General features: G+C 40.3%; 1 protein-coding gene across 1 annotated transcript in view; it reads left to right on the top strand.

The window, feature by feature from the left end:
- MEGF10 (multiple EGF like domains 10) overlaps window positions 1-22526 on the top strand; it is a 173534-nt gene that overhangs the window by 58707 nt on the left and 92301 nt on the right. The window contains exon 5 of the mRNA XM_006130122.5: window positions 2648-2740. Coding sequence (XP_006130184.2) covers window positions 2648-2740 — 93 coding nt within the window. The remainder of the gene's footprint in view (window positions 1-2647; window positions 2741-22526) is intronic.

Here is a 22526-nt window from a genome sequence, read left to right as displayed (position 1 = left end):
GTTGCGACTGTTTTGGAGAACAGAGTCATTATTCAAAATGATCTGGACAAATTGGAGAAATGGTCTGAGTTAAACAGAATGAAGTTTAATAAGGACAAATGCAAAGTACTCCACTTTGGAAGGAACAATCAGTTTCACACATGGGAATGGGAAGCGACTGTTTAGGAAGGAGTATGGCAGAAAGGGATCTAGGGGTATAGTGGCCCACAAGCTAAATATGAGTCAATAGTGTGACGCTGTTGCAAAAAAAGCAAACATGACTCTAGGATGCATTAATAGGTGTGTTGTGAGCAAGACACGAGAAGTCATTCTTCCACTATACCCTACGCTGATTAAGAACATAAGAACATAAGAACGTACTGGGTCAGACCAAAGGTCCTTCTATCCCAGTATCCTGTCTGCCGACAGTGGCCAGCACCAGGTGCCCCAGAGAGGGTGGACCGAAGATAATAATCAAGCGATTTGTCTCCTGCCATCCCTCTCCAGCCTCTGACAAACAGAGGCCAAGGACACCATTTTATCCCCTGGCTAATAGCCTTTTATGGACCTAACCTCCATGAAATTATCTAGCTTCTCTTTAAACTCTATTATAGTCCTAGCCTTCACAGCCTTCTCTGGCAAGGAGTTCCACAGGTTGACTACACGCTGTGTGAAGAAGAACTTTCTTTTATTAGTTTTAAACCTGCTACCCATTAATTTCATCTGGTGTCCTCTAGTTCTTCTATTTAGGGAACTAATAATTAACTTTTCTTTATCAGCCCTCTCCACACCATTCATGATTTTATAGACCTCTATCATATCCCCCCTCAGTCTCCTCTTTTCTAAACTGAAAAGTCCTAGTTGCTTTAACCTCTCCTCATATGGGACCCGTTCCAAACCCCTAATCATTTTAGTTGCCCTTTTCTGAACCCTTTCCAAGGCCAAAATATCTTTTTTGAGGTGAGGAGACCACATCTGTACACAGTATTCAAGATGTGGGCGTACCATAGTTTTATACAGGGGCAGTAAAATATTCTGGGTCTTATTTTCTATCCCTTTCCTAATAATTCCTAGCATCCTATTTGCCTTTTTGACCGCCGCTGAGAGAACTGTCCACGATAACTCCAAGATCTCTTTCCTGATTTGTCGTAGCCAAATTAGCCCCCATCATACTGGCCTCAGTTGGAGTATTGTGTCTAGTTCTGGGCACCACATTTCAAGAAAGATGTGGAGAAATTGGAGAAGAGCAACAAGAATGATTAAAGATCTAGAGAACATGACCTATGATGGAAGACTGAAAGAATTGAGCTTGTTTAGTTTGGAAAAGAGAAGATTGAGAGGGGATATGATAACGGTTTTCAGTATCTAAAAGGGTGTCTTAGGGAGAAGGGAGAAAACTTGTTCTTCCTAGCCTCTGAGCAAGAAGCAATGGGCTTAAACTGCAGCAAGGGAGGTTTAGGTTGGACATTAGGAAAAACTTCCTAACTGTTAGGGTGGTTCAACAGTTAAATAAATTGCCTAGGGAAGGTTGTGGAATCTCCATCTCTGGAGATATTTAAGAATAGGGTAGATAAATGTCTATCAGGGATTGTCTAGACAGTCCTGGGTCCTGCCATGAGGGCAAGGGACTGGACTCGATGACCTCTCGAGGTCCCTTCCAGTCCTAGGATTCTATGATACACTACCGCAAGAGATCAATCTAAGTTTATGTAATTTCAGTTACATGACAAACATCGCTGAAGTTGATCTTAGATCTACTTAACATGGTGTCTTCATGGTGGTGTGTCAACTGGAGATGCTCTCCCATCAGCTCCCCTTGCACTTCTGATTGAGGTGGAGTACTTGAATTGATGAGAGAACAATTGATTTATCATGTATATACTAGATGAGTTAAATCGACCCCCAGCTGACTGATCTCTGCCCTGTCAATTTGGTCCATAAGTGAAGATATGCCCTTAGTGTAAGTCTTATGCTCAGAATTAGAACACTCGGTGCTCCCACTTCTGTGCTCTAAAAACTAGATCACATCTCTCTAAAAAAAGATTCAACATTAGGGCGGTTGAAAATAAAATTTTCAAATTAAAAAAAGACCCTTATTTATTTAAAAAAAAATTCAAATTAAAAATTTCATCCAGCTGTATTCAGCAATGGCAATGATAATTGCAGGAGGAGCCAGAAGGTTTACATTTTGTTTTAGTCTGGTGCTCATCTCTGTTTCACTGTGCTGCTTCGAATCATGCAGTCTTTAATAAAGATAAACATTAAAGACTGATGTGTTGTGTCATATTCTGTGTGGTATAGACAAAATTTTGTTTTATTCATTGTTGCAGCAAAAACGAGCATGAATTTTTCTCCAAAAGCTTAGAGTCTCTTCTCAGAGTTGAGCATGAAATAGTATTTAAGCATCCTTAATGGAATTTATGTTTAAATTTTGAACTTAGAAAAGAAGTTGTATGGTTATAAAATACATGTTAAGTCTGAAAAATGACTTGCAGAGGAAGCTACCAAACATGAATTTACCATCAATTGTTCTTGTTTTTAAAAGATATTTGAGACAAAAATATAAAACAGTTGGATTTGGGGGGAAAGGCTGTTGTGTGGTTTTTCTTGCTTGCTTCTGGTTTTTGTGCAAGATGTTCTTATTTTTATTGATTTCTCTTTTTGACAGCTCACTGTGCTGATAAATGTGTCCATGGTCGTTGTATTGCTCCAAACACCTGCCAGTGTGAGCCTGGCTGGGGGGGACCCAATTGCTCTAGTGGTAAGTTTACACCTGCTGCTGCCTGTCTTGTGCTGTTTTTACTGTATTGTCCTTTTGGGAAATTATCATCATCTTGTGCTTGATCTCCAAGTCACTGGTGGAGGAGCTTGCTCTTGTTTACCAGACGGTGTCAGAACATTGTGTGTGGTCTGATTTCTCTCTTTTTTCCAAAGCAGTAATGGCAAGTGCCAATATTAAAAAATGCTAATTAATTTGTCCACGCTGACATGCCATATTGGATAGGGTTCTATTGCTGGAGAAAGTAAACCTATTTTCTTTTTTCTAAGTGCAAAAAGAATGATGTTCCAAGCTTAGATTTGAACTGAGTAATTTATGTTCCTGCCTATTCCCTGCCTTTCTTACTTTATCCTCTCCTCATCCCGTTTACCCCTTCATTCATTTATTCTTATTCCTTCCTTATCCATTGAATCAGTATCCCTTTTTTATTTATTCCATATTCCACATTCATTATCTCCACTTGATTAATCTCTTTTCATTTCACTCTTCACTGTCTTTAACTTACCAACACCAAATATCAAAAGACTTGTGATAAAATCATAAGAGTTGATTACATTGTGCAGAGTTATCCTGATCTTTATCTAGAAATCAAAATTGCACATGTGTAGCTGAATCCTCATGAAGTTTATTTGGTAAGAAGTGTGTTCATATATTCATGAATATAAGATATAATTTATTTATCTCCATAGATAGCCAAGTGGCATTTTAAATTAACACTTTGAGAATCATTGATTTGTATTGGAATAAATCTGCCCCATCAGAAATTTATTTTGAATACATTTGTATCAAATCAGCTTTTTTGTGCTGCTGCCTCTACACACTGCCGGTGACTGCTGGTCATAGTAACTTCAACAGTGAAAATACTTTGCGCTGTCTGTACCCAAAAGACCTAGTGTGAAAGAACAAGTAGTCCTGCTACATATATAGTATCATGAGCTTTCGTGGGCAAAACCCACTTCCTCAGCTGAACAAAGTCTCTGTTCCTCTGAGGAAGTGGGTTTTGCCCACGAAAGCTCACGATACTATATATATTTTTGTTAGTCTCTCAGGTGCTACAGGACTACTCATTTTTATAGTTACAGACTAACATGGCTACCCCCTGAGGCTAATATGAAAAAGTCTTTATTATTGTACCTTGAATGGAGTAATCTCATGGGATATTTGTGACGCTCTGTAAAAGTTTTTGCATATGAATAATACAGCTAAATTTAACTGCTAAAAATTGTTTCAGATTATTATTGTTCTTCAAGGGAAGATGAAAGGGAAAGAGGGTGTTTTGTTCATATGTTGTTGAAGCAATGTTTGGGGGTAAGGTTTTGGCATATAGCCAACTTTTTATGAGATGTTGCTTAAAGGAGATGTTGCTTTCATTGGATTGTCATGCTGAAGATGCAGTTGTTCAACAAGCATTCTAAAACAAACATCATTGTTATGTGTAGAGGGTAAGGGTAGAGGGAAGAGTAAATTTAAATGTAAGCTGTGCCATTGGTTATGGTATGACAGAACTGTGCAATCTCACCAGTGCTGACAGACTGGGCCTCTTAAAATAGATGTATAGTGGAAATCAGACCAAATAAATAATCGTGTGTAGCACTGTGAAGACAACATAACTCTTGTCTCACCCAATTTACTTTCCATTGTATTATCCATAGAGGTCCAAGACTTGCTTTTTCTTTATTGTGAACAATGGCACAATAAAATAATCTACAGAGATAACAAATAATTTATTTTAAATAAACTTTTAGGTTGTTATTATCATTCATACACAAATAATTATACTGAGCTGGGGGTGGGGGTTGAGGGGCTGATATATGCCTAAATATCTAACTTAGTAATGAGACAAGCCCGAGACTCTCTATGAAGCCCAAATTTATTTTGCATGGTTGGAGCTCTGATTCAGAGAAGACGGGTGGCAGGATAAAATCCTAAAATAAAGAATAGTAATAGAAATGTAGCTGTGTTAGTCTGGTGTAGCTGAAGCAAAATACAGGACTATGTAGCACTTTAAAGACTAACAAGATGGTTTATTAGATGATGAGCTTTCGTGGGCCAGACCCACTTCCTTGATCTGAGGAAGTGGGTCTGGCCCACGAAAGCTCATCATATAATAAACCATCTTGTTAGTCTTTAAAGTGCTACATAGTCCTGTATTTTGCTAAAATAAAGAGAGAGACACTCCTTGCGTTCTGAAATTTGTGGTAAATTATTTTTTGGTCAACACTGTTTTGGTGTTTAGTTCATTTACATGATCATTCTACTCAAGAATAAAACTTGTTATGTAAATGGTGCAGAAATTAACCTAGTCACTAAAAATTATCAAGGAGAGTCATTCATTGCTTGTATGTGGGAGATGCACGTATTTGTGTCAGAAGATAAAACTGGATTCATAATAGATCTCTCCACTCATTCTGTCTCTTCAAACCCTACTTGCATTTTGTCTGTTATTTACCATCTAGCAGACTTATTTGGTGTTGGCTGTGTCTAGCCCAGGGCAGAAAGGGACATGGGGCCTGCACAGGCCTCCCGCTGGTGCGCCTCAGGCTGGTCAGAGGTCAGAGGAGTGGTGGTCTAGGGACGTGGGGGAGTGGGACCCAGGTTGAGGGGAAGGGGCCTTGCCTGGGGCCGTGTGTTGAGGCCATGCAGGCCTTACCCAGGGAGATGGGGGGGAGAGTAAGAGGGGACCACTCAGGTCTTCCCCATTGGCACTGTCTGGAAAGGGGAGGGGCAGCACTGGGATCCCCTGCCAGTGCTCCCCGGGCCTGGGCAGAGGAGGAGAAGGATGGGTGCAATCCAGGCTGGCCTGTTGCAGCCACACTGGGTGGTCCAACAGTGCAGGCAGTGGGAGGGAGCTGGCAGTGGGTCCTGTGGGGGAGCAGCTGGGCCTGGGGTGGGAGGCTGCCAGGCCTGCACTTGCTGGCCCTGGTGGTGCTCCCAAGGGAAGGCTGTGCACTGATGGGGCTGGGAGTCTGAGGGTCAGGCTTTGAGGTAGGGAGGCAAGGTGGTAGGCAAGATGATGGAGACCCATCTCCATCTGGCCACTCCGTTGGTGGTGCGGCTGCCCTCCAGTGGTGACTCTTTGGGACAGCTCTTCCCTGTGTTTGGTGCCATACTGGTGACTCTAAGGATCACGTCCCTCCTCTCCCCTTCCTTTTCCATGTTATGGAAAACAATCAAATTTCAGGCACATCACATTTCCTGGCACAACTAAACCCTAACGTTGTCTTAAGATAGGATAAGAGCAAGCTGCCTACCAAATTTGCTGGTCCTAGCTTTCACTGTTTAGTAGTTCTTGAATAAATGGACTTGCAGACAGACACGCAGACAGACAAACAAATCTCTAATATAGATTGTGTAACTTCCTTCTGTTAACAGAACTTGTATTTCAAAAAGCTTTGGGCTGCTTTAATACTTGGGCTTGCTGGGTGGTAATTGTAGACAAGGACTTCCTGAGTGTTATAATGTTCTCTCTAAAAATGACAAAGTGATTGCACTGACTTGATTTGGGTGTCATGCAGATAACAGCTGTGCAAGCAGCCTCCTTCCATACCCATTACTGCCAGTGCACCTCAATGTGATGTTAGCAAATCGCTGTTTGGAACTAGTGTGTGACTCCAGTTCACTTTTGGTCTGTTGATACAGATTTTAAATCCACTATCTAAAGATGTGGGGAAAACCCATCTAAGGAAACTTGTCTAGTCTCCTAACCATATCTTGTGCACGTTAGAGAACCTGGTTCCTCTCCATCCAAGAATGGGAATCTTGGCTCTTCTTCATTCCCTTCAAGAGGGAGGATGGGTGTCATCAGCTTTTCCCTTCCTTGATTTATTGCAGGAATAGGATTCTGCCTCCCTGAACAGAAGAATTTCTTTCTGCAGTCTTCCTTGTTCTTGACTTTTTGTTCCTACATAATGTGATAGACTTATGTGGGAGGCCAGGAGTGGAGATGTTTCAACTTTACTGAAACACCAGTTCCTTAGTTTGCTAGTGGGGCAATTGCAAGCTTTTTATAATTAGATCTGTTTTTGCTGCACACTTTAGAAGGAGTAAGTGAATTGGCTGTGTCTGTGTCAAACCTCCCTATGTTATTTTAGGTGTCTTGCCAATGAATTACTCTACCGATACTTTCAACTGTTGTGTTGAGAGTGCTCCTTATTGCATGGTTGTGTTTAGTCTTTTTCATAGGCAAAATCCTGACATCCTTAATTAGGAAAAATATCAGTGGTTTTTTACCAGTCCCTGAATAAAAAACGAGCAGAGATTTCAGGCCTGCTATGTCTAAAATCTCCTTGATGAATTTGTCTTATGTATAGATCTTATTTTTGGCAAACATATTATTATGCATTAGGTAATGTATTGCCTGCAGTATAGATCAGTGTTGAGAGATGAATAGATGATAATATAAGTCTGAAAAGAAAAGCCACATGGATTAAAAGGGTGAACAATTACAAAACACTTTAATTCCAGTGCAGGAGCTGACATTCATGTGAAGTAAATTATTCTAATAAAGATTTATTGACTGGACACAATAGACAGATCAATGTCATTTGAGTGAACAGAAGACATATTGAACCTATCCCTTGGAGCTAGTGAATCAGCACATCCATTTCACTGGCAGGATCATGCTGAAAAATTGTTCATGAAGCTGCAAGAGCAAAGATTGATCAATTTGCTTTGGTGGGAGTAAGGACAGAATTTAGAAGAGGAGAAGGGGCAGATTAAACATGGAAATATTTTAATGGATTTGACAATAAGAGCCTTTGATTGTCTCTCAGCCTGATTTTTGTCAACAGTTGTAGTGAAGATTTGAATTACTGTAGTGCAAGTTTTACTGGTTATAATATTAGGGGAAAATAAAAATGAGAGCCCATACAGATACAGGTTTTTTTTCTTGCATGAGTAGCAGAGTTTTCACTTACTGGGATTGGAACAAACTTTGTCATTAAGTGCTGTCAGTTCTGATTCATTTGGGGTATTATGCGCTGCAAAGTCTAATTTAATTTCTGACAAATTCCTCATTTGCAAGCTAGTTCTACATCATGTATGTTTAGAAGATATATAGAAATGAACACAACACATCTTCACTTGGTGGTTTGTATCTTTTACTATTTTACCTTTTTCATGATTGGGACTCAGAGAGTGATAATGGTAATACAAAACATTATGGATCACAAAAGTCTCAGTGTAGAACACTTATGTGACTCTCATTACTGTGGCTCCAATAATAGGTAATTTAGCCACAGAGCCAAAGTTTCTGATGCTACATGGCTTTGGTATTTATCCAGGCCCCAATTCAGCAAGGCACTTAAGATTAACGTTATACATATCTTTAAGTCCACTTCTATTCAGGAGAGCACTTAAGCATTGAAATCCCACTGAAATCAATGGAATTTCAACTCATGTTTAACTTTAAGCATGTGCTTAGATGTTCTGCTGAATTGCCCCATTGTTTAAGCCTATGAATAAACACAGAGGTCTTCTCTGGAGTTCTTTATTAGGAGAATTACTTGTCTTATAATTTACAGTTACTTTTTGAGTGAAAATATGAACCACAGTAGCTTTAAAAATACATTCCAAACAGTACAGTGTGCCATAAATAATATATGCTCCCTGAAGGAAGTACTTAAGCACATGTTTATCTTCAACCCTCCTAATTTTTTTGATCTGTCTGACCCCAACAAGTCCAACATTTTTTCATGCCAAACCCGTGCCTCTTCGTACATTAAGTATCCTTGGAAAGAGGTGAGGTTAGTCTTTCCACATTAGTTTATTGTCCTACCTGTTGTAGTTTATTAGTAGCATCAAAAGTCTCTAAAAAGGTAATGGGGTCAGGTAGACCACTCAATGTTAGTGAATGGGGTAAATGAAATTACTAACCTTTCAGGTCTTTTGGACCCCAAACATAAAAATGTAAATAAAATATGAAACCACTCCCTCAGTTTTCTTCAAGGATTCTCCTAATGACAACCTATTAGCTTTGGTTTTGTCTGCATAATATTGGTGGTTTTAATGTAGCAAAAAAGTCACTCAAAAGCTATTGGGTCAGACACCAAATTAAATATACAGGTATTCCAGCATTGGATTGTTTTTATTTTGAGGCAGCAGTATATTTCAGCATTGTTTTTTATCATCATAGATTCAGTGGTCCCTGTTTTTCAAAAAATGCACCAAAAAGGGTATGGTTTATGTATGTGTTTGGTGGGGGAGAGAGAGGAGCATTAAGAACCCAAATAATGGTTTTCTCATGATATCACCACAGTTGTCCTACAAATTGAGTTTCTTTGAAGATAACACCGTCAAACTGATTTTCTGTGAATCCTACACTTGCTATGATTCTGAGAAAGCCACAACTGTGAAATATACTTTCTTCTAGCGCATACTTGAAAGATACTTTTGCTGGGGCAAAGAATTGTTGGGGAAAACTCATTGCAGCACATGCAAATTACATGTCTGAATGCACTTATTGTTTGGATTTTGTTGAATCACACATGGCACAATAAATGAGTAAGAGATGAGTTCCCCACGGGAGGAGGGGTACAGAAATGGTAAAATCACTTGTGCAGGAAAGAAATACAGCAGGCCTGCTTTAGGATTCTAGGGAATATTAAAAACATAAGTGATCTATAGCCATTCATAAATATTTAAGTGAGCTAATAGCCATTCATAAAAATATCCTCCATGAATTTATTTACTGCTTTATATAGCTGGTCCCCGACTTACAAACGCATCAATGTACGACCAGCTGCACTTATGACCAGCCTCCCATTAAGCGCAGCCCCAACTTAGGAACGGCGATCTGCGCTTATGAACAGCGCAATCCCATTTAAATGAATGGGGCCCGACTTACGAACAAATCGAGTTATGACCAAGTGCTTGGAACGTAACTTGTTCGTAAGTCAGGGACCGGCTGTAGTCTTGGCCTTTCACAATATCCTTTGGCAAAAATGTCCATAGGTTCATCATAGAATCACAGAATACTGGAACTGGAAGGGACCGTAGGAAGTCTAGTCCCCTGCCATCCTGGCAGGGCCAAGCACCAGCCAGATCATTCCTGTTTATCTAACCTGATCTTAAACATCTCCAATGATGGAGATTCCACAGTCTCCCAAGGCAAGTGACTCCCATGTTTAATCATCCTGACAGCTGTAATGATGTGCTCTCTCAGTCTTCTCCTTTCCAAACTAAATAAAGCCAGTTCTTTCAGTCTTCCCTGATATGTCATGTTTTCTAAACATTTAATAATTTTTGTTGCCCTCCTTTGGATCTTCTCCAATTTCTTCACATCTTTTATGAAATGTAGTGCTTAGAACAGGACACAATACTCCAGCTGAAGCCTAATCAGCTCAGAGTACAGGGGAAGAATTAATCTCTCGTGTCTTGCTTACAACACTCCTGTTAATGCATCCCAGAATGATATTTGCTTTTTTTGAAACAGCATCACACTGTTGACTCATATTTAGCTTATGGTCCATTATGAGCCCTCAATCCCTTTTTACAGTACTCCTTCCTAGACAGTCATTTCCTACTATGTATGTGTGAAACTGATTGTTCCTCCCTAAGTAGAGTACTTTGTATTTGTCCTTATTGAACTTCAATACTTTTTGGGAATAGGGGCGGGCATACCTATTTTACATCTGTGTCCCTCCTAACCTAAGACTATATGCCCAACCTTAGTTCTGGATGGATGGTGGTATGTCTGAGAGGACAGCTCCTTGTTTGCCCTGATCAGCTGCGCCACAAAGCCTAGTGGCCCAGTATCAGTCCTGCAGAACAGTATCTGGGTAGAGCAGTAAGGCCCACTGGCCAGAGTCAGGAAATCTACCCTTCTCCTAGGACAGGAAGCCCAATGACTAGAGTCAGGAAACAGGGGGGAATGTGCTCTTAGCAGGAAGAGCCTGCCCCAGACCCTCTTAGTGGCTATAACTCAGGCCACTAGGTCATCAGGGAAAGTCTCCATTCAAAACATGCTGACTCAAGACTTCAGCTCACTCACCAGTTCTCCATTGCATTTCCCTGGGCTGCTTCTTGTAGCCATTCCTGACACTGTGACCTTGGTGTTCTTGTTACCCCCAGGATCCCTGGCCTACCTTCTCTGGTGCCTCTGAATCCTGTAAGGCCTGTGTGGTTACCTTGGCCTCTGCTTGGGCTGTGGTAGTGACTTCCAAGGTCCTGGGCTTCTGCTGAGCCTTGGCTAGAGCAGGAGGCACATGTCCTTCCTCCATAGCAGTCTGCACCAACTCAAAAGAGATTCAAGCTGTTCTCTTTTATACTGGTACACCTGAAGCATGCCAGTTGAATGAAGGGGGTGTGGCTTCCTTAGACCACAATGTAGATTTAACCCCTTTCAATTCAGTGCGGGGTGAATGCGCCCCATCACAACCATTACCATATCCCCCTTAGTCATCTCTTTACCAAGATGAAAAGTCCCCATTTTACTAAACTCTCCTCCTGTAGAAGCTGTTCCATGCCCCTAATGATTTTTGTTGCCCTTTTCTGCATCTTTTCTAATTCCAATATAATTTTTTTGAGATGGGATGACCAGATCTGCATAGAGCATTCAAGATGTGGACATACCATGGACTTATATAGAGGCAATATAATATTCTCTTTCAAATTATCTATCCATTTACTAATGATTCCCACAATTCTCTTAGCTTTTTTGCTTGTTCCTGCTCATGGAATTGATGTTTTCAGAGACCTATCCACAATAAATCCAAAACCTCTCCCTTGAGACCTAACAGCTAATGTAGACCCCCCTCATTTTATATGTATAGTTGGGATCATGTTTTCCAGGGTACATTTCTTTGAACTTATTAACATTGGTTTTCATCTGTCATTTTGTTGCCGAGTCACTCAGTTTTATGAGACTCCTTTGTAACTCTTCACACTCTGCTTCGGACTTGAGTAGTTTTGTATCATCTGCAAATTTGATCACCTCACTGTTTATCCCTTTTCCCAGACCATTTATAAATATGTTGCACAGTATTGGTCCCAGTACAGAATGTCACTATTTATCTCTCTCCTTTCTGAAAACTGATCATCTATCCTGTGTTTCCTATCTTTTAATCAAATAATGAACCACAGGAGGACCTTCCTTCTTGTCTTACAGTGTATAGCTTTTTTAAAAAATGTGTTTGATCCTGGGTTCAGTTAGACTCCCACACAAGTACTTTGTAGTATGCTTCTGAATCTATGAAAGTTTTGATTTGTTCATAGTTTTATTATCTCTGGTTACAATAAAGTCACCTTCAAGTGCATCTCAGGCTTTCCCCCCAATATTTGACATACTCTAATATGAAAACAGTTTGGTGATTTTTGGTTTACTGTCATGATTAAGCATATACTTATGTCCACTGAGACTAAGTATATACTTAAGTATCCTTCCTGAATAGCTATTTTTCCTGAATCAGGACTACAATTTTCAACTTTAATTTGTTTTAAAATATAGTATATTTTAACATAAACTATTAAAATTAATAAATGAACAGTAAATCATTGGAAGTAACTTATTCCTGTTTTTAACAAGAGTTCATTTCGGTGTGATAGTCTCAATAAATCCTTCTTCTAAACATTTAACAGTAATTTAAGAATTGCGATAACACACTTTATTTCACTTAGCAATACTAGTGAAGTTGTAACAAACCATAATTTCCCACTCTAGTTCTTATTTCAGGTAAAGACCTTCAGGCCAGGGCTGATTTTTTTTTTTTCTGACCTGAGCTCAGCTACTTCTCTCCCCCACCCCCAATTAGAGTTCTATGTTTCCCGGTCTCTTAATGTGCCCTCTTGCATTGGGGAGAAGTCTGTGAAGCCAGATGAAGATTCTCATTGATTACTTCCCATCTCTTATAGAATTTCCCCAGGTTGGGAACTCTTTGTTCCATTCTTCCTCCACCTTGAAGAGTACAAAATTTAAAATGGATTCCAGCACCAGGTGGCATGGTTATCAGTTTTTAGAGGACCAACCACAGTTCAGGCTTACAGGAAATAGATAATTGTTTTGAACGCCAGACAGTAAAGTTAAGTACCACTCATAGCTTTCACTAGAGGACCTAAAGAACAGGATTCCACTTAATATTTCTAACTTCACATACAAAAATGACACATGCACACAAATAGAATATGCACATTCAGGGGATTACATGCTCTTGACTGACAGGTTATGTACCCTGTTTTGCATAAAACATATTTGAGTTATGCATATTCATATTCAAAAGCATATTTCCATAAAATATGGGAGAACAGTGTCATAGTGGTGTTGGGAGGGGAAAATGATTCACTTTATGTTGTCATAAAAACGTGTTTATCACTGTTATAATTTTACATGTAGAATATTGTTTATATTAATAGACCCAGCAGTGAAGCATTGCATATATTCAAGGAGCTATATTAAAATACATTTCTGGAAATGCTAAAGACTACAATTTTAAATAAAGATTGAAATTGTTTGAAAAGGTCTATATCCCTTAAAATGGAAACAGGGAAATTCAAAATATCATAGAAAATAAGCTTGGATTCCCGGCCTTGTTGCTAAAATTAATAGAAAATTGGGTTCAATCCTGCACCCTTACTCTCATAAATTATTTCTTACACAAATAGTCCCATTGACACAAAAATAAACATTATATTTTAATGTAATTTACTTGAGTTGAAATACTCACATAAGTAAGGTTTATTTCTGTGAGAAGGAGTTGTAGAATTGAGTCCTAAATATGAGAGAACCTCCTTGTATTCAATTTGGAGCAAAAGCCATTTAGTTTTTCCAAAATGAAAGTACCACTACTATACTAAGAGACAATTGTTAAACATATTAAATAATTCATTGCAAATAGTAGTCCTAAATTAGGACATATCTGAATCATGTCCTTAACTTTAAGTATGTGCTTAAGCCCTGCTGGACTTAGTCATACATAAGTGTTTTCTTGAATCGTGTCTATATTCATTGCAAATGTTGGTAATTTTTTGTAATCCAATAACTTTTGTTTGTTTCAGAATTTGATCAATTCAGTAGATGGTGAACAATTTTGGGGGAATTTTGATAAATCATTATTTGCAAAAGCAATTTTTTTAGCGGTGTTATTCATTCTATCAACAAATAGATCCATTCTGCCTTATTTAGTTAGATACGCACCCATTTGTTTCACTGGGAAGGACTATGGGGCATTTATTGTATTAAAAATAAAGAGCTTCAAAATACAGTGCAGAAAAAATTTAAGTTCTGATCCTGCAATGAGATACATGGAAGATCTGATTATATACTATGCTCAAATTCATATAATTTTAATCTTTTCTGCAATAATGGTTATTGTTTGTAGTGTTCATCTCTCGTAATACAGTAAAATTAACACCAAAGACCATCTGTGTTTTTCCTTAACAGCTTTCCACCATTGTGTTTTGAGGTCCAAAATATTTTAAAGAGTCTTGAGAAATGTATGGCATGTGAAAGGCATACACTTCCAGTCATTTACAGAGTCTGAAAAACACATTTTTATTGTTCTTCCACTTCACAGACCAAAAAGCTTTTATAAAGTTTAAAAAAAAAGTATTGAATAAAAATCCTTTCTTTTATACAGAACAATGAGAGAGAACAAAAAAATATGCCTCTGGGTAGAAACCCTGAATGTAACAAATGAAATCAGATAGAAACAAAAGATTCTAAAGGAAATCCAGATTTAATAGGAAGTGTTGTGTTCTACAAAAAGTACATAGTACTTCTGTGTCTGGGATGTAGGAAAAATAGGGCTTTTACTAAAAGGCGCTCATACTTCATAATGATTAAGAAAGATTTGTATAAAGAAGATTCTATTTCTCACAAGAATATACCGGTAGTTCTAGCCTAGTGAGGTAACCATACATATCACAATAGCAAAAATGATATGGAGAATAATTTCTTGTTTTTATCATTTGAAACTTCTAAAAAAGATTCTCTTAGTGGACTATTCAGCATAGCTGGTTTAGATATATAGCACCTTAAATTGATATCTGAGATTTCTTCTTCTAAATTTTACTATCTTTTTACCTTAGTAACATGCAGGTTTGATGCCATTTTCAGGGAGGAATTAAACTTTTTATCAAAGTTTTGAGCCCACTCAAATGTTGATTTGAAATTCAGGCTGAACTTGAATGCTGTTTGGTGTAAGTTTCACTCAAATGGTAGCCTAAAGGAGAGGAGTGACAGTATTTTCAAAATCCAAATAACCAAACCTTGGTATCACAGGTCAGTAATCACAAGATTGTATAATAAGAATGGATTCGATAAGATTGGTAAGAGTGTCATTCCTGTCATGGGTTTTGCCATGTAAATAAATGGATATTATTCCATTTACTGTTCTTCACACAATCTAGGTAATCTAATAACATTTCAGAATCGGTGTTCAAAATATGACATCAATGAGCATAGTCTCTACGTTACTGTCCCTTTTTTGGTACTTTGTATTTTGTTTGACTGAGCATACCACATAGGCTAATGACACTCTAATCTGGAAACCTTAGGCTATAAAGCCATTTGAAATGCAGTTTTACAAGTTCTGAGTTGTATGATATATTACCATAGTATATGGTACTTAAAGGGTAATAATATTCCTCTACTACCTACTTATGGGCAAAAAAGAGGAAACCCCCAAACAATGCTGATTCAATGTTATAGCAAAGATTGTGATTTACACAAAGCCTAGAACATGTTACAGGACTTCATACTATAATTTAGAGAACATTGAACATATTTTAATGTATGACATATATGAGATATTATGAATTTTAATTCATGTGCAAAACTCCCATTTAATTCAGAGAGGTAGATGGGATGTCTCTCTGCCTATGTAGAGTTGAAATGATTTGCTTAAGGTAAGGTTCTTCATAAGGGTCCTGCTCCTTTGTATTTGAGTTAGGCCTGAGTAGCAAAGTTCAGATATGGATCCAGATTTAAACTCAAGGTGTTTGGATTTGGGATTCTCTCGCAGACCTACCACTGGTCACTATCACTTGGATTTCAAACATTCTTTCCAGAAAAAGAAGTGCTTTTCTCACTTTGTGCATTAAGGAAAGTGATCCTGGCCCAAATTCTAAGCTATGGCTAAACTATTGCACAGCTTAGGATAGCGGAAGCACAGGCCATTTTAACTCTTTGTTGCTTGACTAAAGGTTAATGATGCTAAAGAATGTGAGCAACGTTTATCTATAAAGCCAAGTAAACCAAAGGTATCCCAGAATAACTCTGCCACGTTCAGGGAACGTGTTTGCTTTTCTGTTTTTTTTTTTTTTGTGGAAATGCAAATGTGCTCTTTCGGGGAGCCCTATATATCTTGTTGGAGAAATAAGCGTTCCTCCAAAAGAGGAGGCTTTTCCCCCTCTTTTAGAAAAGCAATCGGAAAAAGCTACGCAAATTGTGGAGTGCAATTTGCGTAGCTTTTTCCGAAAAAAGGCTACAGTGTAGACCTAGCCTAAGTATTATCTAGACCAGCAGTTGGCAAATACTGGCCCATGGGTTGGATCTGGTTCACCAGGGTTAGCCCTTGTTAGCTACCGCTGCTGTATTTATCTGTGCCTCCACAAGTAGGGGAACTTGCTACCCCCATTAGCCATGGATTGCCATTCTCAGCCAATGGGAGCTGTAGGAAGTGGTGTCTGTCTGGCACTGTGAGCCACCTGGAGGCAAGAATTGACATATTAATAGTGAATGAGAAATAACAGGGTTAGGCTCTGAAGGACTTTGAGAGTGAAGATATGGAGTCTTTTATGTGATGCCACAAAAACGTGCATTGGAAGGATGAAAAGAGAGAAGTGAGATGGTCAGAGTGACAGGCTATGGAAGTTATATTTGCAGAGATATTATGCGAAAGAATCAGCAAGATTGAGATGGAATCTGAAGGTGAGGAGAGAGGTTCAAATGTGAGTCAAAGATAACTCCCAGGCTACAGGCTGGTTAAGTCAGTTATTTCTCAGCTGGAGAAGTGCGAAGTAACCTTAATGTACCACAGAACCCTCTGAACTCAGCTAAGGAAATTATGTTTGGAGGCATAGAGGGAGAGTAGATGAGAGTCTATTCTTTTACAGTTGCTATTTACTTAATTTTTTGGCTGCCAAAATTACATTCACAAATGAGTGAACAGTTCATTCTAACCCATACTTTGCAGCTAGACAAAACATGTGGTCATGTATGTATTTGATGGTTAGACTTGCACAATCACTTCAGGCATCAGAGGGAAGGAGATTAAAATTATATTAGTCTAGTATTTTGTTAAAAGTCTCCTCTGCTTTTGGCAGCATTATAAATGGTACTTGTTTCCAGACAAATAATACAATGTTTTTCCTTATAATCCCAGGAACTGTTGTGAGCCAGAATAAAATATTATCTCAGTACTGTGCATCTAATAGGAATAAAAATGCTAAGAAAAATAAATATTAATTTTTGTGTGAATTTTCACTTTGACATCCAGGTTAGCATTAAACAGAAAAAAGTGAGACCTTTAAAATAACTTTCCATAAACATGTTTATCCCAAATACACTATATTGAATAAGCACCCATAGAGGATACTTGTAAGGTAGTTGTCTTTGTTTCAGGGAACTTTCTTCTGAAATGTTCTTTGACTTGATTTGATAGCTATATTTTGCTCTCATCATATACCATTCTTTAGAGAAGCACAGGATTACATGTGATCAAGATGGATTTGTCAGGAATAAACTTGGACTTATTCATGCTCCTTTTGTTACCTTCTCAAGAGCAATCACTGTAGAGAGAATAAGATCATATCATGTTAAATTGGACCTACACATTGCTTTTTCTTATAATGAATGTAAGAATTATAAAACCAAATATGTATACTTCTAATTGTACAAATTTCTAGCTCACACTGTAAAATATCAGGACACTGTACCTCCTAATTTTCAAATCACTACCATTTTAGATAAACCATGAGCATAAAAAATAAGACCCATCTAGCTTAATAACAATGTGCATTAATGTTATTATAATATGAAATACACAACTTTAAATCTTCTAATATCATACAAAAGTTCCAAGAATAGTGCCAAATTGCATCACACATTTTCTTCTTTTGCTTTTTCCTTGAAGAAGGTTCTTTGCAGCTGAAGCTCTGGGACCATTTCTGTTCATAAAATTGTCATTTGACACTGCTTCAGAGAGCATTTATTATTCGTTTTTATGTTCACTTCTGCATTTATTGTTTTAAGGTTCCATATCATACTAATGCATTTTAAATGAGGATTTATATAATATAATGTTCTTATTCCCACAGGCATGCCTTCGCTTTTACTGTGTGTCTTTTGAGAGGAATGTTTGCTGTCCTATATTTGTAGCGTTGTATGATGTACAGAGGACCTAGAAGGGACTAAAAGATATTCCCAGATGAACAAACTCTATAAATGGCACCAAATATTTTTTTATACTAAAAAGCCTACTGTGCAGTTTTTGGCAAACATTTCTCTGAGTTTCTTTCCGCAATGTGAGAAGTGGGATATAAAATCCTTATGACTCCCACAAAAGAGTTGACTTTAAACAGTAACTCTGGAAATCTGTTTTGTTTTAAATCTAGGAAACTAAAGGTCCATATAGTGTGTTTTGCATGAATGGTGTTTGGTATTTTGAAGAAACTGTGAAACTGAGATCAGGTTGGACCAGTTATATGCATTATGGATATGGTACGGCAAATCTGATGCAAATTGTGATTGCTCTGATGAAGTCAATGCCGTTGTGATAGTGAAGATCTGCTCCAGTATATTTTAGAAAATACTCTGTTTCATTACCTATAAATGCAGGGATTAACTCCTGGCCCCACTGAAATCAGGGAGGATAAGATTTCACCCAACAAGGAGTAAAAATTCTCTAGCTACAGAAAAACTCCATTAATCCGGCATCCAATGCCTCAGCACTCCTGATGGTCCGGCACCATCAGGAACCCGGAAGTGCTCAGGGCAGCCGGACAATTGGAGTTGCTCTGCGCCCGGTTCCCCGATTCAGCCGCTGCTGAAACTGACCAGTGGCTGAATCGGGGAAGCCGGGGGCAAAGCAGCTGGGGTGCTGCCGGGTTGGTCCTGTAGCTCCACCCCTTGGGGCTGCGGGACCAACCCGGCAGCACCCCAGCTGCTCTTGGGGATGCCTGGAGCAGAGCAGCTGGGGTGCTGCCGGGTTGGTCCCACAGCGCCGAAGGGGGGGCGCTACGGGACCAACCCGTCAGCACCCCAGCGGCTCTGCCCCAGGCGCCCCCGAGTCAGCTGCTGCTGAAACTGATCAGCGGCTGACTCCGGGAATCCCGGGGCAGAGATGCTCAAAGACCTTGTTGATCCTCTGCCCTCCCACCCTGGGAAGAAAGTCTCCCCTGCTTTCACAAGTACCGTGAAGGACACACTGCGCTGCCACCACATGTGGGCTGTTCTGCTCCCCAACATCCAGGTGGCTGAGAAGGCAGCGGAACCTTCCCTTCAAATGCCGGAAGGCACCCTCCACCACAATGTGGGCCCTGCTGAGCCTGGCATTGAAGCATCCCTTGCTTTGGTCCAGTTGTCTAGTGTACCCAGGGGAGAAGAGGGTTGGCTGCGTCCCTCACAATACAGAGTGACATGTCCCCGTCCCCGATCCTGATGGTGCCATTGGGGAAAAAAGTGCCGGCATGCAGCTCTGGAAGAGGCTGGAGTTGCGGAAGAGGAAGGCGTTGTATGCCTTCTGTGACCACTCGACGTAGATGTCTGTGAACTGCCTGCAGTGGTCCATGATGGCCTTCAGGACCATCAAAAAGTATCCCTTCTGATTAATGTATTTGGCTGCCTGGTGGTCGGGGGCCTGGTTGGGGATGTGGGTGCTGTCAATAGACCTGCAGCTGGGGAAGCCCATTGGTAACAAAGCCAGCGATGATGGGGTGTTGATGGCCTGCACCACCTGTAGAAGGAGACAATCGCAGGGTTGCCAGGGCCCTCAAGAAGTCCCCAAGCCCACCGCCATCTTCCTCACACACACACATACCAGGAGCAACCCTCTACTTATCCCATCACCCGTCAGGGCTTTGTGAAGATGGCACTTAAAAATCTCCTGGGGAGGGGACTTCCGCCCTCTCCCCTTTCCTAGAAAACCCCATTCCAGAAGTTCTCCACTCTCCTGGGACAATAGCCCGAGAGCTCCATATGTGCAGGACCATGGTCCCAATGGTCAATCTCCCCACACTGAACTGGTTCCTGAGAAGATTGCTGTCCAGCATAGCGAGCTTCCAGATGGCAATGGGCACCTGCTTCTTGAGGGGGATGGTGGGTCTCATGTGAGTGTCCCATCGCCTGAGGGCAGGGATGAGCAAGGTGTCCTTCCACATGAGGAAATTCTGGAGCCATTGCTGGTCGCCCCACTGCTCTGTAACGATCCAGTCACCCCTGTTGAAACTGGTGTCCAGACACCAGGAGCAGCAGTGCCTGGTGTGCAGGGGAAGATGGGTAAGGTTGTACTGCATGAGCACTGTCCACAGAGAGAGGAGGAAGTTCCCTGCAATGAGCTGGGGGTTGTGTTCCATTCACTGCTGAGAGGCAGGTCTGTCTTCGTGGCTAGAAAGCTGAGGTGTCCACAAGGGCAATCATAGAAGTTAGAGAAAAGGCTTTGCTGTCCCTCAAGGAGGTAGTCAAAGGAGAAGGACCTGAGACATGGCTGTACAGGGGGATGCCTTTAAGCCTGAGCCTCAGATAGCCTCAGGCTGCAGCTCCAGGAAGTAACTACTGTCCTGATGCTCCGCCTGAAGTGCTTCAGAGTGGCTTTAAATGCAATTCAGAGTCCAATGAGCATGGACGCTCTATTTTGAAATAGCTCAGCACTATTTCAATGGGCATTTGCTGTGTAGACACTCTATTGTGAAATAAGCTATTTTGGAATATTTCTTCTGGAATAGCTTATTCCAAAATAAGCATGCAGTGTAGCTGTGCCTTCTCACTGCAGCAGCTTTGGACCAGATGAGATGTGCCTCTCAATGGCTGCTGCATTTCTAGTGGGCACTGCCCAGGGAAGGCTGTAAGTCCCCTGGCTGGGGTAGGTCCAGGTTTGTTTGTCCCTTGCACTCCCCAGGCAGAGTGAGGAATGCAGCAAACTGCACTTTTCTCTCACTGCCTGATGAAGGGAACAGCCAGCAATGTCCCTGTATGAATTTGGGGGAAAAGCTTCATTTCTCACCCCCCACCCTGACCCTGCATAAAGGGCACCTAGGGGTTGGGGGATTCAGGGCTGGGGCAGTCCAAGATGAGGGTGGTGCACACTCCCAACCAGCCCCTGCCTGATTATTCTCTTTTTTCTGTATGGTTTTATGAGAAGCAATCCCATTCCAGGTACATCCCATTTTCCTGGCACAACCCAAACCCTTATTTTGCTTTAAGTTAAGATAAGAGGAAGCCGTATACCGAATTTGGTCATCCTAGCTCTTACCATTTAGTAGGAGTTCTTGAACAAAGAGACAGACAGACAAACTCTTTCAAATATATAGTAGATTAAAGAAATTAGCTTTTTACAATTAATATTGATCATCTTGTAGGAGTGGGATTTTGATCTCGTTTGCTTTGCATGGGCATAACAATCTCATCACTTAATTCTTGGGACTGATGGACATTGAAACACAAGATGAGATCAAACTAGCTACAGGCATAAAGGGAAACAAGAAGACCTTTTATAAATACGTTAGAAGCAAGAGGAAGACCAAGGACAGGGTAGGCCCACTGCTCAGTGAGGAGGGAGAAGCAGTAACAGGAAACTTGGAAATGGTGGAGATGCTCAATGACTTCTTTGTTTCGGTCTTCACCGAGAAGTCTGGAGGTGTGCCTAACGTAGTGAATACAAGCAGAGAGAGGGTAAGTTTAGAAGATAGGATACACAAAGAACAAGTTAAAAATCACTTAGGAAAGTTAGATGTCAGCAAGTCACCAGGTCCTGATGAAATGCATCCCAGGATACTCAAGGAGCTGCTAGAGGAGGTATCTGAGCCTTTAGCTATGATCTTTGAAAAATCATGGAAGACAGGGGAGATTCCAGAAGACTGGAAAAGGGCAAATATTGTGCCCATCTATAAAAAGGGGAATAAGAACAACCCAGGAAACTACAGACCGGTCAGTTTAACGTCTGTCCCAGGGAAGATAATGGAGCAGGTAATGAAGGAAATCATATGCAAACACTTGGAAGGTAATAAAGTGATAGGGAATAGCCAGCATGGGTTTGTGAAGAACAAGTCATGCCAAACTAATCTGATAGCTTTCTTTGATAGGATAACAAGCCTTGTGGATAAGGGAGAAGCGGTGGATGTCATATACCTAGACTTTAGTAAGGCATTTGATACGGTCTCGCATGATATTCTTATTGATAAACTAGGCAAATATAACTTAGATAGGGCCACAATAAGGTGGGTGCATAATTGGCTGGATAACCGTAGTCAGAGAGTTGTTGTTAACGGTGCTAAATCCTGCTGGAAAGGGATAACAAGTGGAGTTCCGCAAGTGTCTGTTTTGGGACCCATATTGTTCAATATCTTCATCAATGATGTAGATATTGGGATAGAGAGTACGCTTATTAAGTTTGCAGATGATACCAAACTGGGTGGGGTTGCAACTTCTTTGGCGGATAGGAACATAATTCAAAATGACCTTAGCAAGTTAGAGAAATGGTCAGAGGTAAACAGGATGAGGTTTAATAAAGAGAAATGCAAAGTGCTCCACTTAGGAAGGAACAATCAGTTCCATACATACAAGATGGGAAGCGACTGTCTAGGAAGGAGCATGGCGGAAAGGGATCTAGGGGTCATA

This window comes from Pelodiscus sinensis, chromosome 6 (genome assembly GCF_052426305.1).
Source record: "Pelodiscus sinensis isolate ZL-2025 chromosome 6, ASM5242630v1, whole genome shotgun sequence".
Lineage (NCBI taxonomy): Eukaryota > Metazoa > Chordata > Testudines > Trionychidae > Pelodiscus > Pelodiscus sinensis.
The sequence above is the reverse complement of the archived record's forward strand: the minus strand, read 5'-3'. Positions and strand labels throughout refer to the sequence as shown.